The sequence below is a fragment of the Gigantopelta aegis genome, chromosome 8, assembly GCF_016097555.1.
Source record: "Gigantopelta aegis isolate Gae_Host chromosome 8, Gae_host_genome, whole genome shotgun sequence".
Taxonomy (NCBI): Eukaryota; Metazoa; Mollusca; class Gastropoda; order Neomphalida; family Peltospiridae; genus Gigantopelta; species Gigantopelta aegis.
In genome coordinates, this window is record NC_054706.1 from 55041213 (window position 1) to 55058743 (window position 17531).

The following is a 17531-nucleotide window of genomic DNA, read 5'->3' on the forward strand; positions in this document are numbered from 1 at the left end:
TCAAACTGCATGCAGTGTGGATCGAGTTCAAATCTGGTCCTAACTGTCAAAGTCTTGTTTTCAAACTGCATGCAGTGTGGATCGAGTTCAAATCTGGTCCTAACTGTCAAAGTCTTGTTTTCAAACTGCATGCAGTGTGGATCGAGTTCAAATCTGGTCCTAACTGTCAAAATTTTGTTTTCAAACTGCATGCAGTGAGTGGGTCCTAAAACTGTCAAAGTTTTGTTTTCAAACCGCAGTGTGGATAGAGTTCAAATCTGGTCCTAACTCCAGCATGTCTTCAAACATCTTATAAGCAGGAAACCAAATCACGTATGTAAAAACATATCTAGGGTCAAATTTATGGAGCTTGTTTTAGTTTTTTTTAAACACGTGTTTAGGCACTGTAAAAGAATGTTGTTACACACGTCTAAGTCCAAAAACAGGCTTTGTAAATTTGGCCCATACTGTACACTGTACACTGTAGACTGTATACATGTATGTTTCCAACCAATACTAATAATTATCGTCAGTGGATCCAGATTTTTCCAGGGTGGGTTGGGAAAGGGGGTGGGGGTGTTTAGTAGGGTGAAACCAAAAACTTAAATTAAAGATTCATACCAGTATATTGTTTGAAAAAAAAAAATATATATATATATAAATTTGTGCTAACAATCTCACCCACCTCACCAAGAAAAAACAAACAAAATACTCCCAAACCCCCTTCCAAAAAAACCCCCAAAACCCCTTTCTGTCAGCCATGAATGGACACAGCTATTTGAGGGATTGAAAACAGGAGGCCCATCTGTTAGAGATCTTAATTTACTTCTGGGGCATAGACAGAAAGGAAAAAACGCCAAGGCAAACCCAGACCTGTAAACTAAATATCTGTGTCATGGGAATTTTTTTATAAATCTGGGGAAATTCCAGATGAGGCACGCGCCTCGTCTGCCTCATGTTGGCTACATCATTATACTTTAAATGTTTCATCATTTCCAAAAGATGTATCCTGACCTCTCGCCTATTTTGCATTGTACTCTACCACACTCAAAACGCCCATCCCATCTGACACTTCCAACAACCAAAGACGAAAATGTTCCACTGTGTCACAAAATTGGTAAGAAAACTATGCATATTTTTTGCATTACATTTTGTTAACCTTTAACTTCATTTCATCTACATTAAAAAAAAAAAATTGTGATCAACTGAAAACCAGTTTTTACACTGGTCTTAAGTCATATCATGTGTGAAAAATAAATACAAATAAATATGTATGTACATATATATGCACAACAGTAAAGGTTATACCATTTTCATGTTTCTGCCAAGTTTCCACAATAATATTTGGGTTTTTTTAACTATAACCTAGCTGTTTGAATAAAAAAAAAAAAAAAAAAATACTAGTATGTAACATACATGTATACTTGGATTCAAATGTGTGTAATACAAACTATTTTCAAGATGTTCATACCACATGTTCACCAACACTAAGAAAATATAATTTTAGGCTTAAATTTATGTCTTGTGAAATAAACATCACAACTGTGTTAATTGTCTCAAAACACCATCCAATACAGTATCTGTAATCATGTGGTAAAAGCCCTTATCAACAAAATGTACACCTGGTCCATTAATCTTAAGAAGGCACGTGTGACAAAATGTCAGCTGTTGGTCTATATACAAACATTTCAAAATTACATTCCTACACTAAACAAACTATAAAACTCTTTTAATGCATTTACATGACCGAGATAGTAACAATTCTAAAAATAACCCCAAAACATCAACAGATCAATAAAACTGAAACATCACAAAATGAAACAATGCTGTGATGATCTCGTTATGATATGCATTTAAATGATTCCATGATACAATTCTACCAACCGGATATATCGTGGCCCGGAGCTTATAAAACATTTTTTTTTTATAAAGAGTCTGGACTCCAGACTTTAATGTGTGCGACATCATTAGAGATCGGAGTCTTAGACTTTAAAATGTTCAGAGTTTCATCAGCTGTTTCTAGACTCCGATTATCAGCACCATTCCCTAAAGGCTATGTCATTTTTATTCCCAATTTTGGAGTAAAAAAAAACCCTCCCGATCTGAATGTACAGGTAAATAATTCCTATTTATTATTATCATACAGTGAAACTCCTCTAAACCGGACACCCTCGGAACCAAGTAAAATGTCTGGTTTTATAGAGGTATCTGCTTTAGAGAGGTTCTTTCCTGCATAGATATTTTAAAAGGGACCATGAAAAACTACCGGTTTTGAGGGAATTCCGGTTTACAAAGGGCCCAGTTTTGAGAGGTTTCACTGTATAAAGATGTATTTTGAAAATGATACATAACACTTGATAAACATACACCCTCCCCTATATCGTTTCATAATGCAAAATAGATATATTATTAATTTGAATAAATACAAATACATGACAAGGTATAGTAGTACTGTTTTAAATTCTAACTTAGCTTAATGAGATGTTTTTGAAATTAAACTGAGGAATCCCATTTTTTCGTAAAATGATGCTAAAATTCCCTAAGTCAAAGTCATGGGCGTCAGTTCAAATTTGAGAAATAATACCCTGATATAATAAGCATGGACTGTAAACAACCTTAGAAATTCTAACCTATCAGCAAAAGGCTTAATCGCCAATTTTCTCACATACTTATTTTACTTATTTAATACAACTTTATGCTCTTCAGTTATAAAAAAAAATCCTATTTTCAGATGGATGTGGAAGGATTCAGTCCTACATCATAATATCGTCATCACCATCGTCTTCGTCATATGTCGACCGATAATGTCGAGCGTGATCAGCATAATTCTGAAAAGAAACGCATCCAACTTAAACCTGCAGAACATATACACTACAGAACAATATTAAATAGTTTAGAGTTGGAGCAGTACAAATCAGTGTATAATATCAAAACACAAGGGTTAGTCCAGTTACTGGCACATCGAGGAACATTATATTATAAATATAATGATTTTTATTATAGTAGCAACTGCAAAACCAACAAAACAAAACAAAACACAAAAACCACATATACAAAAATAGAATACAAATCAAATACCAAAACAGAGGTAAAAAAATCCTACTAAATGGGTCACAACTAAAGTAAATTATAACAGAATGAATTAACTACTATATATATATATATATATACACAATGTACATGTATTTACATCAATTCCAGCATTTAAACTGAAGGAACGATTACAGCTAGTTAACGTTTTTCCACACAATCGATTATGGACTTTTATAATCGATCATCACAATAGTAGAGCCAAACCAATCAATTTTCAATTATAATCAATCACTGGAACATTACTACTGTATACTGCATAATGAAATAACCGAATGGACTGAGTCTAAAGCATAACGTTATTTAAAGAGTTTACTAGCATACCCTTAAGTGAGCACTTCCCACACTGCCTGACCGTGCTGAAAAATAAACAGAATCCATTTTCATAATCATTATTATAATAGTATACAAATCATATGGTGGAGAAAATGATAATTAGACCGTGTACTTTTCATATTAATCAGACCTTGAAATTTATGACAGCAATCAGTTAAAACCGTATCTAAAAAAGCATTTTTATGATTATCAGGTATTTACTTTGTTATTAATCTGTACTAAATTGTTGTCACAAGATGATCTGAATTTTGTGGGCTGTGATTAGCTTTATTTACATGATTGCAAGATGGTCAAGAATGACTTCATAGGAAGAATTGTCTAATTTGTCAAACAGTTGTAACCAGCCTCGGTGGTGTCGTGGTTAAGCCATTGGACATGAGGCAGGTAGGTACTGGGTTCACAGCCCGGTGTCGGCTCCCATCCAGAGTAAGTTTTAACGACTCAATGGGTAGGTGTAAGACCACTACACCCTCTTCTCTCTCTCACTAACCACTAACAACTAACTCACTGTCCTGGACAGATGGCCCAGATAGCTGATGTGTGTGTCCAGGACACCGTGCTTGAACCTTAATTGGATATAAGCATGAAAATAAGTTGAAATGAAATGACTAGTTGTTAGCGACTATTCAGTGGTCTAGTATCCAGTGGACTATTTTTCTTAACATTGTGAAGTTTACTGATTATGCCCCCAGCTGGTCTGATATACAGGTACCATATACATATACTGATACTGACCAGATGATGGTCTTGAATGGCGTTCTCCTGATGATCTTCTGTTATATAAACTCTCGTCATCAGTATCTGTCAAGTCCCTCCTGTTGACGACAAAACAACAAGAAACAATTCAAATATTGATAGTATAAGAACCTAGGTTACTGTAACCTGATTCATCAGTAGCTAGCCATATAGTAGAAATTAGATTTTTTTTTTTTTTTCTTAAACCATGCTTAAAATGCTTAACATTCTAGTATTTCTCAATGGGTTTTTCATATACAATAAAAAAAATTTTTTTTATATGAAAACCCCATTGAGAAATACTAGAGTGTTAAGAATGGTATTTTTTAAAATTATTATTATTCATTTGTTCAACAAATATATCTACATCTATTCCTTTTGCAGTTGAATAACAATGAACCAATTCCAGGCTTCTGAGAATTGAAAATTTGCATAACACATTTATAATGTATAACGTACAAACGAAAAATGAGTTATGCAAAACCAGACATGCATGAGTTTTGGAAGATGAACAAAACAATCGTTCTTGCAAATTTCAGAGGCTTGAATTTGGAATATTCAAAGAACAAGGACTGGAACACTTTCTAGGCAGTACTAAAATGCAAAAATAAAGAAAAACAAAATCCAACAATTTTCCAAAAACAAAATGTTCATGTTAACTAAAAAAAAAAAAAAAAAATTAATTATACACATGTATATATATATACATTATTTATTTGCATAGATTTGTATCCCCTCCCCCAAAAATGCATTTAAAAAAGTGAAATTGTCAAATGCTCTCATTTTAACATGGTGGACATGTTATTTGGAAATAATTATACCATAAGTGAGGGGTATGTAATAAGAAGCACACACACCTTATTCTTCTGAGGTTCTGTTTCCTGGCTTGATGTCCTCGCATGGACGACTTGATGAGATCGACTGCATCACTGTAGTCTTCGCTACCATCGGTGCTGTATCCGTCAAACTGACGGAGCCGCGACCTGCGTGTGTGGTGACCTCTCAACGCAGCCTGGATGTCCAGAGCAGCCTGGTAAAGAGGAGAAAACAATACTTATATAAACTCACCCATGAGGCTAGCATCGTTAAAACACTGGACATGGTAAAACTGAGAATAATGAAAGCATATGACATAGTATCACAAATCAGTTGACCTCTGTAACATTTTACCTTAATGCCAAGAGGTTAATGATCCACTCAGAACACACAACTATTGTTTTTCTTCTGGAAATATTATCACAAAACAAAAAGTACCATAAAAGGTTTTCAAAATTTAGCAAAGTTAAATGAATCTACATAATTGTCAAAGTAAATAATTTAAATATTAAATATTGGTATGAAAAGCACCTTTTCTGTGGGTTGTTAACGGTTAGTTTTTACATCTTTCATTTGGCATTTTTGACACTTGGCAAATTAATAAATATTTCATGATTTACAATATAAAGTTGGAGTGAAAAAAAACTCCAAACAAAAACGACTAAATATTATGGTTAATATGCTCTTCTTGTTTTACTGGAGGTTCATGTAAAATTTCAGTGCCAAATATTTTCATCAAAAGATAGAGTTGGTATTACAAACCAACCATCAAATAATTTATTACATTTCTCCTTGTCATATACATGTATACATGTACTTCTTTATTTACAAATGTAGAGGTTCAGAAACAACATCTGTTAAATCCACCTTGTTGAAACTGTTAATATTAACAGTCCACAAGCCTACATGTAACCTGTCTACCTGATAATTATGATTAAACATGATACATGTACTAAAATAAATTGTATGAAGCCCCCACCCACCCCATTCCCAATCGGTCTCTCAACACTAAAAAAAACCCCCAAGCTTTGAGAAGTGGAAAACAAACTTCCAAGTGCAGACATGCAGAAAATCACATCTACACAGTGTATTTCACATAATGATAAGACAAGCATATAATGTTTACACAAACGTTCTCAGAAAGAAACAGACATGCAAGAAAATTAAGACAACAAATAGGATTAAGAAAGATACATGCCCTGTATAATTTCATGTGGTTTTGTCAAATACACTAATTATTCTTAATATGCATGTATGGTAACGGATAATGTGTGAAAATGCTTTTATTGTATGTCACAAGCTGACACAAACAGTATGAAATGGTCTACTGATTATATATACATGTACCTACTTATTTAGGATGACACATATTTGGCAGATTTTAAGAATGTTGCAGTCTTTGAGACATTTTATACTGCATAAACATAATACTATCTCCTTCTCAATAATACTCTTATGAACTTAATTACTTAAAATACTAAACTCTGAATTGTGGCATATCTATATAGACTACATAATTATATGTTTTTGTAATTCAACTGAAACTTCCCAATTTTATATTAACACAATATTAAATTTCCAAAATTCAAAGGCGCAAGCATCTGCCATCAAGTTAAATTTTTAGAAATAAAAATCTATATCACACAAGTACCTGGACATGTACTAATCACACCTGTCACATGTCAGGATATATATTAACAAGAATTCTGGGAATTAAATACCTTGTCTACCATAAAGTTTTGCAGTGTACTGTGATGAACATCCATATAGGTGCAACTATACTACTCAAAAGAATTTAAGGGTCAGACGATATTTTCGACATTATTTTCTGAATGTCAATTATATTAGCTAGACCATAATGTCACGCATGGTATTGTTCCATTTTGATGAAAGTGGGTCTAAGCAACCCATAAATGAATTAAAATCCACTGTCATTGACACTGTTGACTAGTTCTAATGGCGAAAACATGCTTACATTTGCACGTAAATTAGGGCGAAAGGTCTGCTAAGTGCCCATAACTTGCTTTTTCACAAAGCGCTTCATTTGCACACTTTGCACGTGTATTCCATGTTCCCAATGCTGAATTTCCGTATAATTGGAGCTTGCGTTCGTGTACGGTGCACTCCAAATTTGACAATGGTACGACTTCAACTGACTATCGAAGATCGAGGAAGGGCTATTGCTTGGCTTCAGGATGGCAATACGCAAAGAAATGTTGCTCTGAGACTTGGTGTCAGTCAGAGTGTCGTTGGCCGACTGTGGCAACGGTACCAAGCAACGAATTCTGTTCGAAATCGTCCACGTTCGGGAAGACCCCGAAGCACTACAAATAGAGAGGACCGCTACATCACCAATATGGCTCTACGTCAACGCACAACCACTGCACGCCGATTACGTGACAATCTGCGGACTGCGACTGGAACTCGAGTGTCTGATCAAACCATACGCAATCGTCTGAGAGCCAATAATCTACGCGTCCGTCGCCAGGCTGTTCGACCACCACTCCTACCACGTCACAGAACGGCCAGACGTCACTGGTGTACGCTTCATCTGCGGTGGCAACGTGTTCAGTGGGGTCGAGTGATGTTCACTGACGAGTCCAGGTTTAGTCTCCAGTTCAACGACGATCGGGTTCGTGTCTGCAGACGTCCTGGGGAGCGCTTCGCTGACGTTAACGTTAGACAACGTTACCGGTTCGGTGGTGGCAGCGTCATGGTGTGGGGCGGCATCTCTATCCACCACAGGACCCCCCTCTATGTGGTGGATGGCAATCTGAATGGAATCCGCTATCTGAATGAGATTATCCGGCCATTGGTTCTCCCAGGCCTTCAGCAGATTGGCGGCGGGGCAGTTCTGCAGGATGACAATGCCAGACCCCACCGCGCCAGGGTGGTAACGGACTTTCTCAGACAACAAGGTATCACCAGGATGGATTGGCCAGCATATTCGCCTGACTTGGCCCCAATAGAGAACGCCTGGGACGAATTAGGCAGGAGAGTTCGGGATAACCATGCCCCTCCGGCCAACCGTCATGATCTGGGTCAACTTCTTATGGCAGAGTGGCAGGCCATTCCCCAAGAGTTCTTCAGATGTCTGATCAACAGCATGAGGCAACGATGTGTCAAGTGTATTCACACCAGGGGTGGATTCACACACTATTAAACGAATGTTCTAATGTGTAAAATCCATGTTTGACAACCTTCAACTTTGACAGCATGTCATGTGACTTTCTTGTATACAGTGACGTTTATTTGTGGGTTTTTGTAAATATGGAACAATAAATAAAAAAATTGGTGTAGTTTACATCATCAATCTAATACACTCTGAAACTTATTTGGTTATAAATTTTTTACCCTTAAATTCTTTCGAGTAGTATATAAACCAAATTTCATTGACCAAGGACTTATAGTTTATGAGAAACTGATCTAAATGTGAAACTTTAATGTTAAACTTTAAAACACAGCTGTTGAAATGGTAATACAGTGAAACCACTCTAAACTGGACACCTTCAGTACCAAGTAAAATGTCCTGTATTAAGAGGGATCCAGTTTAGATAGGTCAAGTTCGGTTACAGTACAGATTTTTAAAAAGGGACCCTGAAAACGTTTACGGGAATTTTGGTTTAGAGTGTCCTGTTTTGAGCGGTTTCACTGTACCTATCTCTTGACTTTTTACTTCATAAAGGCGAGATAATAATGACAAATTTATATTAATTAAGTGTTAGTATAAAAATGATATATTAACTGACTGTAAGTAAGTTATCCATCACCACGGTGTTAGTACATTATAGGCCTACAAATTGGCAATGTTTTTACATACTTCCTCTCTCTCCACCTCGGTCTTATACTGGCGGTGTTTATGCCACTGACCCTGGATTCTCCTGGCCGCATGGCTTTGTTTCAAGTGCTCCAGTTTCCTCGCCTACAGGTCCACAACACAACACAGTTTAGAGAAACGTGAACACAAAAAGAGTACAGACAAGTGCTCCAGATACAATCTATACACAGTGTTTCTGCTAGAAAGAGAAATTTTTGGGTATGGCGCTATGGAATTGATTGCAACCACAGTCAACAGGGAGTATGGGGAAGAGGAGCTCCCACAGAAAGAAAATGGGTTAAGTTTAGGGTTAGGGTTAAGAAAATCATACAATATGATAAGAGTAATTCATTTTGTCAAAAGGTTAACTTTAAAAAAAAAAAAATCTTAAAAATGTTTTGGGTATGACACCATACTAATTTTACCCTCTGGCAGAAACCCTGATACACATTTAATTTTATAACTATCACATTAGCATTCCATAAATACCAGTAAATACAATCTATAACAATTTAAAAGCTATGGCACATTCCATGTAGTGATCGATATCTGAATCTGAATTCTATTTTACGTGCCCCTTTACCCTTATTGTTTTGGACACGTCTCTCACAGGTCCCAGCTCTGTCATGGACAGTAATAGGGCCTGGGACAGCTATTTGATCTATAAAGGTTTGAAAAAAGACTAAGGCATTACATAACAAGGCTCAGAATAGGAAATAAAACATGGTCCGATTCAAATTTTTTTGTTAAAATAGCAGCCCAAAAGATATATAAAATGTAGCCAGCTAAGAACAAAAACTGGTCTGCTGGAACACATGGGGTGAACGGTTTTAGCAGGTGAATTTCTATGTCACCAGATTGGTCTAAAAAAAAATGGACTGCCTTTTGTAGGCCGCTATTTCAAGCCCTGCTTAATATATACAGATACAATTTAATTATGAAGATTTATTCTCTCATTCTCAGGTTTATAGGACAGAGCTACCCCATGAAAGAAAGCTATGTAAGAAATGTTTATCTTACATGGGATATCACATGCTTGCGTTTAACATATGACATCATATTAATGTGAGATGGTGACGTGAGGTCAAGCCTCGTCCCAGGTCGAAATTTTCACCACCTCGGGTGTACTTTTTCTACCCCACATGACCGCATATGATGGAGTCTTATAATATTTAATTAAACTATAATGAACATGCATATATGCATAAGACACAGGTACCCCCCAAACAATAAACATGGTGGTGTTATGGTTATACATGTAGTATATAGTAACGCATATAAAATATATACCTTGTATGACATTATATAACCATAGCATCCCCAGAGTTGTTGTTTGTGAGTACATGTGTGCATACATGTATGCATATAAATAGTCAAAAACTATCTTAAACTGTAAAGCTGACTAAAGAATTCAATATATTATTCACAGTGGTAAGATATGCTAAGATACCATCTGTACTAACATGCAGTTCTGAAATCTAACTGTAAACCTAACCCGGCCCTGTGCTTATAAAACTTTTAATGTATCAGATTCAATCTCCAATGACATCACATGCATACAATTTGTGTGGCATTGTCATGACATTACCATCTCAGACTCTATTACAGTCTCGAGTCTTGACTCTAAAAGTTTATAATTTTATAATTTTGTACCCTTTTAGACATAATATACATGTATGTTAACTTGTAGACAAATATCCATGTCAGTTATAAAAAGGTTTCCACAATATATCAGTAATTACCATGAATATCATTTCTAAATAATCCAGCAGCTCCATTATAACATTGTTCTTATGTCACATAAAAACAGCAAATAATAGTCACTATAAGGTATAACTATAATAATTTAGGTTGCTTTTTTGTTTTTGGAAGTTTTCAAGTTATGATTAGTTAATACTGAAGACACCAAAATCTCTGGAGCTCAAACACAATGAAAGCAATTTTAACTTGATTAATTTGTTAGTAATGTTTTAATGAACATTAATTAGTAGAAACTTTATCGATTATACACACCTACATGTACCTACCATACTCAAACCCCAAAATGGAGTAAAATCTTAAAATAAGATTTTAGATGATTTGTTTTCAATCCCAACTATGTCTATAATATAAATAAACTTAGTTATCTAAATACCATAATTATTTCATCATGCACGGACAACATCTGACAACAGTAAACAAAATACTTGCACCATGCACATTGGTAAGGAATAAAGCCATGCAACACACACGTTTAACTTGGCAGCCCGAAGAGTGGCGTTATACTGAAGTAGATAGAAACATTCAGGTAGCACTTGTATTACAGGGTAATCAAATTTATACACCTATTATAGGCTATATATGACGGACTTTCTCAAAGCCACACCATTTATTATGGTCCACAACAGAATATTTCTATCTCAATATTTGTATTCATATATCTATCATGGACCAAAACAGAATGCTCGGTGCTCGAGAAAGTGTTCGACACATCGTGTAGTTCAACCTAACTATTCGGTCAACATCATGTAAGTATAACTGTGGACTTCGTTTTTGGTTCGAGCGTTGTGATGTATTCGACCCTTCCGAGTTCGACCCAACAGGATTCTACTGTATGTATAAAAATGTATTCAGTAATGAAGACCGTACTACCATACAGTGGATAAATTTAACACTGGACAGCCAGCCCTTTTCTTGTGATTAGATGTGCACATGGCCAATTAAATATCCAGTTAAACAATTAATACATAAAAACAAAAAGAAACATAAAATAAATTAAAATAAAATAAGTAAGAAAGGCAATTTAATGCACTGCCATATCTACCATTAGCATACAACTTGTGAAGCAATACACTTAACACACGATTTTATTTTTATTTACATGTATGCTTACTATTGCATATGCAGACTCAGGCGTGCAACATAACTGCTTACTGGGGGAGGGTGGGGTGGTGTATTTGAAGATTTTCAAACATAGCAGCACACAAAAGGTTTAGTACAGTTACATGTATGTCAATGAACTACAGGTACTGTATAAAAACACTATTTTATAAAACAGAAGAAAAAGGGATAGAAAATAATTTGCATATTTTATTTAAAATTTCACTCAATGAATTTATACAAACATATATTATTTTTAATACATAAAATACTACACACAATTTTTTTTAGAAATTTAGAAATTATTTAAATGCTGCTTATTTACACAATTAAAATTAAAATTATTTTATTTTGTTTAAAATTAAAATGTTACTTGGTTTGAGCAGCTGACTAGTCTGGCTACTATAACATTCATTTTTACCAATAGAAAAAGATAACAAAAATGTAGAGAAAACCATGTTTTAAAACACAAAAATAACTGCAAGGATTCAACAATGTTTTTCATGCTTTAACCTTTAACAACTATAACACAGGAATAAAAATCAACAAATTCACCCTAAACACAATTTCATATCCAGGAAATGTCTATCAAAAGCATTGCTAAAAAATGCAAGCTGTCAAACGTTGATCTGAGGCATGTTCAGGAGGACAAATGATCACAGTTGTTCGCTAGACTGGTTTTTCTGCCTAACCTGAGATGAATGTGATGTGATAGAAAGACGATGGTACCAGTCAAATTATTCGCAAGCGCTTGCAATGGCCTCCTGAACACGCCACTTCTGTAAGCATCTCTTTATGTGAAACGAAATATAAGCATTCGCAAAATGGTCACACACAATGGTCTTGCAAGTCCCTTAACCACTACTTAGATAGAAAATTAGTTTTTATGGCGCTACATTAATTATGGGCACATTCTACACAACCTAGCAAAAATATCTATAGTATTTTAATTTATTATCTAATATTCGTATCAACCTGTGTCAAATATTTCCCATGGTCAAGCTGTTATTGCATCATATTTGCCATTCAAGCAATTTATCTTGAGTTATTCCCCTTAAGTTAATTAGAAGAAAACATTTCCATGGGTCGAATGCAACACGGAATATCTGGCCCCAAGTGTGGTTCAAATTGTGATGGGGAGGGGGGAGGCATTCTACCCTCTAAAAGGTTTAGCATGGCTTTAGATCTCATTAATTAGGGCACAACAAGGGCTCTTTTACACGGTCATCTTGTTAACAGCTGAGAGGTGGAAATATTAAGAAATGCATTTCAAGTTCTTATAATCTTAACTAAAGAATAACATTTCCCTGCTTTTATGGCAAAATGTTTTAAAGTCAACATGTTTGTACTTAAATATGGGCATGCTTATGTTCATAGCCTTAAAGACCAAACAAATTTAAAGACTTTCAAAGACCTTTACACAGCAGTCAAAGACAATAGCATGCAATACAAATACAAAATCAGTTCGTTTATGTTGCTGTCCATGACAAAAAATTGAGCTTTTTTTTACATGCATCATGACAATTAAACCTTTAATTTTAACTGGAAAATATCAAATGCATGCAGCTGTAAAAATATCATCATTGCTTTGGCTATGATTTGTGAGAATTTAAAGACTTTTAAAGACTTTTATTACAATTCAAAGACTTTCAAAGACCTAAAAATAATTTTTTTCAAATTCAAAGACTTTCAAGAAATTTAAAGACCGTTACGAACCGTCCTTATTTCTACGCAACTATCACAGTGTTAGAATGTGCAGATTTGGATGTAATGAAATATGTAACAATTTTAATCTCTGTTCCTGTTATCTAGCTGTTTGACATTTTGACTTGCAAGACCAAGCAAAACAGTGGATATTTGTTGTAGCCAGGTGAATAAACAAAACAATAAAGTTGTCAATAGTCATACACGTTCCATTTCTTCGCCGTGTTTCCGCCAACTCTTTTGTATAACTTTTGCAGCGTTCCGTTGTCGCAGCGCTTCAACACTTTCATTCAACTTTCTCTGTAAGTTTTTTTTTTAAATATAGAGTAAGAAAACTGAATGTCAGTAGACGGAGATAAAAGAAAATAGAAAGCAAAACAGACTAAGTAACACCAACATAACTGTACAAAAAGTTCAGTAAAGTATAATTATATATATTTTTTTAAACATGATTTATATCAGTTGTGCAACTATATATTTTTTTCTATTATTAAAAAGGATCTATGAAGGGTGTAGACAAAACTGGCATGTGTACTGAGGTGTAAAAATTGCAATGTCATGTCCAAGATCGGCATTGTAAAAAATAATTAATTTTACAGGGATCTTTTTAAACTTTACACTGGGATATAAAAACACCTAGTAAACATATTTTACTGAATATTCTTTTAAAGCTGGTTTAAAAGAATTGGTTACAAGCTCCATAACAATTTAAAAACTATGGTACGTTCCATAAAAAGTTCCATAAAGATTTGAAAAAAAGACTATGGCAATACATATAGATACCATGCTACAATTTATGAATATTTAAAACTTAATTAATTAAAATAAAAAGATCTGGTATCTTGAACATTAAAGCTGACAGAAGAAATCATGATAAAATACCAGTACTGTACTATATACTATTCTGAAATTTAACTGTAAACCTTGACATACTCAATACTGAAATTTATACTGTAAATTTTCAGACATTTAAATCCGACATTTTCAAAAAATGCAGCACACAAAAATTTAGGCCAAAAGTGTTTTTATTACAAGTACAGTTGTATCAATAAACTACAAGCAAATCATGGCATTGTATAAAAATTGACATATAGACCTAATTTGGTTAAAAAGCAAATACACTAAGCCAGGGCTGAAATTCTTGCTGGACATTTGGTCCGGCAAGCTACAAATTCTGCCAGCCCAAATAAAAACTATCCAGATCAAACATTATTATATATTTAATTATAATTATAAAACAAATTAAAGAAATAAACAAAAACACCCCCAACATATGATACTAATAATAAAGTATAATGTAACTTTAAAAAGAACAAGAGTACCGGTGAGGTACATGATACGCCTGTCTGGAGTTTGATGGAAAACACTTCCATCCCAAGTTGTTCCTACATGTGAGGTTTGATGGTCCTGTATGCATCTGTATGCAAGATATGGTTGGACAAGGATTTACTGTTATGTGCAGTAGACCGTGAAAAGTATGTCACAGTGACCTAGTAATAGTATGCGACATACCGCCATCCCAAGTTGTTCCTTCACGTGAGGTTTGATGGTCCTGTATGCATCTGTATGCAACATATGGTCCAGACAAGGATTTACTGTTATGTGCAGTAGACCGTGAAAAGTAGGTCACAGTGACCTAGCAATATTACGCAACAAACCACCATCCCAAGTTGTTCCTACATGTGAAGTTTGATAATCCTATATGCATCTGTATGCAAGATATGGTCCGGACAAGAAAACGTTAACAAGACAGATGTACGGATGGATGGACGGACAATGCCATACCATAATACGACCCATCATAGACGGGCGTATAAAAGGGACACATGAAGTGATAACAAAAGAAACATATTTATAATGTGGCAATACACCATAAATATGTGTTATACAATCATGTAGTTCACTTAATGTTAATCTTAGCTTACATCTGTGATACTTGTGTAAATAAATTGAAGTGGGGTTGTGTTTTTTTTACATCAGTCATATATGGTAAATCATGTTATTTACAGGTGTTGATTAATTTGTTACATGTAATTAAATTTTATTTTAAAACAATGAGTGGAATCAATTTTCAAAATATATTTGACTCAAATTGATGTGCAAGTATAAATGTAAAGTAAGTGCCTGCCCAACAGAGAAACAGGCAAATAAATCTCGCAGTCAGTGGTGATCTTGACTGGCAAAAACCAGTCGGTACAGTCATATTTTCACCCCTGCTTAGTCTTTTTTTTTTTTTTTTTTAAAGGCATAAAAGATAAGTTGCATGTCAGCTAAATTTTATGATAACTTAATTTAAACAAAAATATGTTAGTAAGTGATACATATTGGGCCTATACAATATAGAATTTTTTTGACATTTTGAATAATGTTTCTTTTAGAAATTTTACTATTTAATCAAATTTTATGATGCAAGTAATACAACACATAATTATCAGAAATTAAGTGTTATTAATTTTTTTTAAATATTGAAATGATGCTTGATTTAAATAAATTCATTCTAAGCACAACTTCCTTTCCACATAAAGGCCTATCAAAAGCATTGTTACAAATGCAAGCTGACAAAGGCTGATGTGCTGCAGGCATTTCTTTATAAGCTTAATAAATGCAAAATTTAACACACTGGTCTTGCAAGTCCCTTACAAGCCAAATAAATAAAATACTCAATACTGTGTCGATACATTATTTGTGGGCTTTATTCTCTTATAATTCGGGCTTTATTCTCTTATAATTACAAACTTTCTACTCTTACATAAGTTTCTAGATTCTGAAAGGACGAAGTGACTAAAACAATATGACTGTTAACCTTTGATAAAATGCAGAAAGTGATGTCACTACACTACTTAAAACAGATAATGAAAAGGAAGAAAGGAACTGATTTTATTAAGGGTATTATAAAACTATATATAACTATATATGCATGTGTATATATATATATATATATATATATATATATATATATATATATATATATAAAATCAAAAGAATAACCATCACAGATTTAGTTTAAAAAATCACATAGCTTAGTAATGTGCGAGTTATATGTCGATAAACTCAGACCCCCCAAAGTAATTCTTATATATGGATATGAAGGGGCATCAAGGCTGTCCCATAGTCACATTGCATGTTATTGTTATCATGTTTACCACTTAACTGACTAGTCGTGAGTTGTTCCGTATGACTTTATTAGATGGCAAAAACATATTTTAAGGGGTCAGATAGTCATGGAAAAGTCAGCTCGGAGAGAGAAACTATACATATACATTTTTCAAAAATAGCAATGTGGCCTCCACTCTCAACCACTAATTAAACTTGGTTTGTACAATATTTCCTGGATCTACTTCTAACACCCCCACCCCACAGTTATAACGGCTCCATGGGCCATTTAAAATGTGCTAAAATTACAACTAGGGATGAATACATATCCTAAATAATATGTAAAACAATGAACTAGTTAAACTATTAACAATTTAACATATTTCTGTTCCTGTCATAGGTCTGACATTTTGACTTGCAAGACCAAGCATAAAAAAAAGATAAATGTTGTAACCAGGCTCCGTATTCATAAACATACTTAAGTCAATGTATGGTACCTAAATACATACCTAAAGTACACAGATAAGTATCATACATTGACTAAAGTACGTTTATGAATATGGAGCCAGGTGAATAAACAAAACAATAAAGTTGTCAATAGTCATACACGTTCCATTTCTTCGCCGTGTTTCCGCCAACTCTTTTGTATAACTTTTGCAGCGTTCTGTTGTCGCAGCGCTTCAACACTTTCATTGAACTTTCTCTGCAAGTTTTTTTGTAGAGTAAGAAAACTAAATGTCAGAAGACAGATATACACAAAAAAGAGAGTGATAACGACTGACACAGTAAAAAGTAACATAACTGTAAATAAACAAAATAAAATCACAAAGATTCCCATGGATGCAAAAATCGTACTTGGTTTTTGCAGTTCATACTTGAATAAATTGAAAAATACTTGTGGGTCAATTCTTATAATTAAAGTTAGTCAATAATTAACAAAATACGATTTTGAATACTTTTGTTAAGCCATGGATATGTGTAAAGTTTTGTTTGTGTAAAAATCAAAGAAAAATGTTTGGTGTAGCAGAAATGCATAGTTTCATTGATAAATGCAGACTTTTTGCATGGAGATCTATGCAGAGTCATACAGAATGACATCGTC

General features: G+C 34.2%; 1 protein-coding gene across 4 annotated transcripts in view; it reads right to left on the minus strand.

Annotated features, from left to right (window-relative positions):
- Positions 1–220: 220 nt before the first annotated feature.
- The window catches only part of LOC121378318 (IQ domain-containing protein E-like), a 38627-nt gene continuing 21316 nt past the window's right edge, over positions 221–17531 (minus strand). Inside the window, exons 19-25 of one of the 4 annotated variants that reach the window (XM_041506429.1) lie at positions 17037–17132; positions 13541–13636; positions 8777–8878; positions 4998–5170; positions 4141–4220; positions 3394–3428; positions 221–2807 (exon numbers count right to left, since the gene is read on the minus strand). In XM_041506429.1, coding sequence (XP_041362363.1) covers positions 2733–2807; positions 3394–3428; positions 4141–4220; positions 4998–5170; positions 8777–8878; positions 13541–13636; positions 17037–17132 — 657 coding nt within the window. In that variant the 3' untranslated portion in view covers positions 221–2732. The remainder of the gene's footprint in view (positions 2808–3393; positions 3429–4140; positions 4221–4997; positions 5171–8776; positions 8879–13540; positions 13637–17036; positions 17133–17531) is intronic. The other 3 variants (XM_041506430.1, XM_041506431.1, XM_041506432.1) reach the window with 3 other exon arrangements.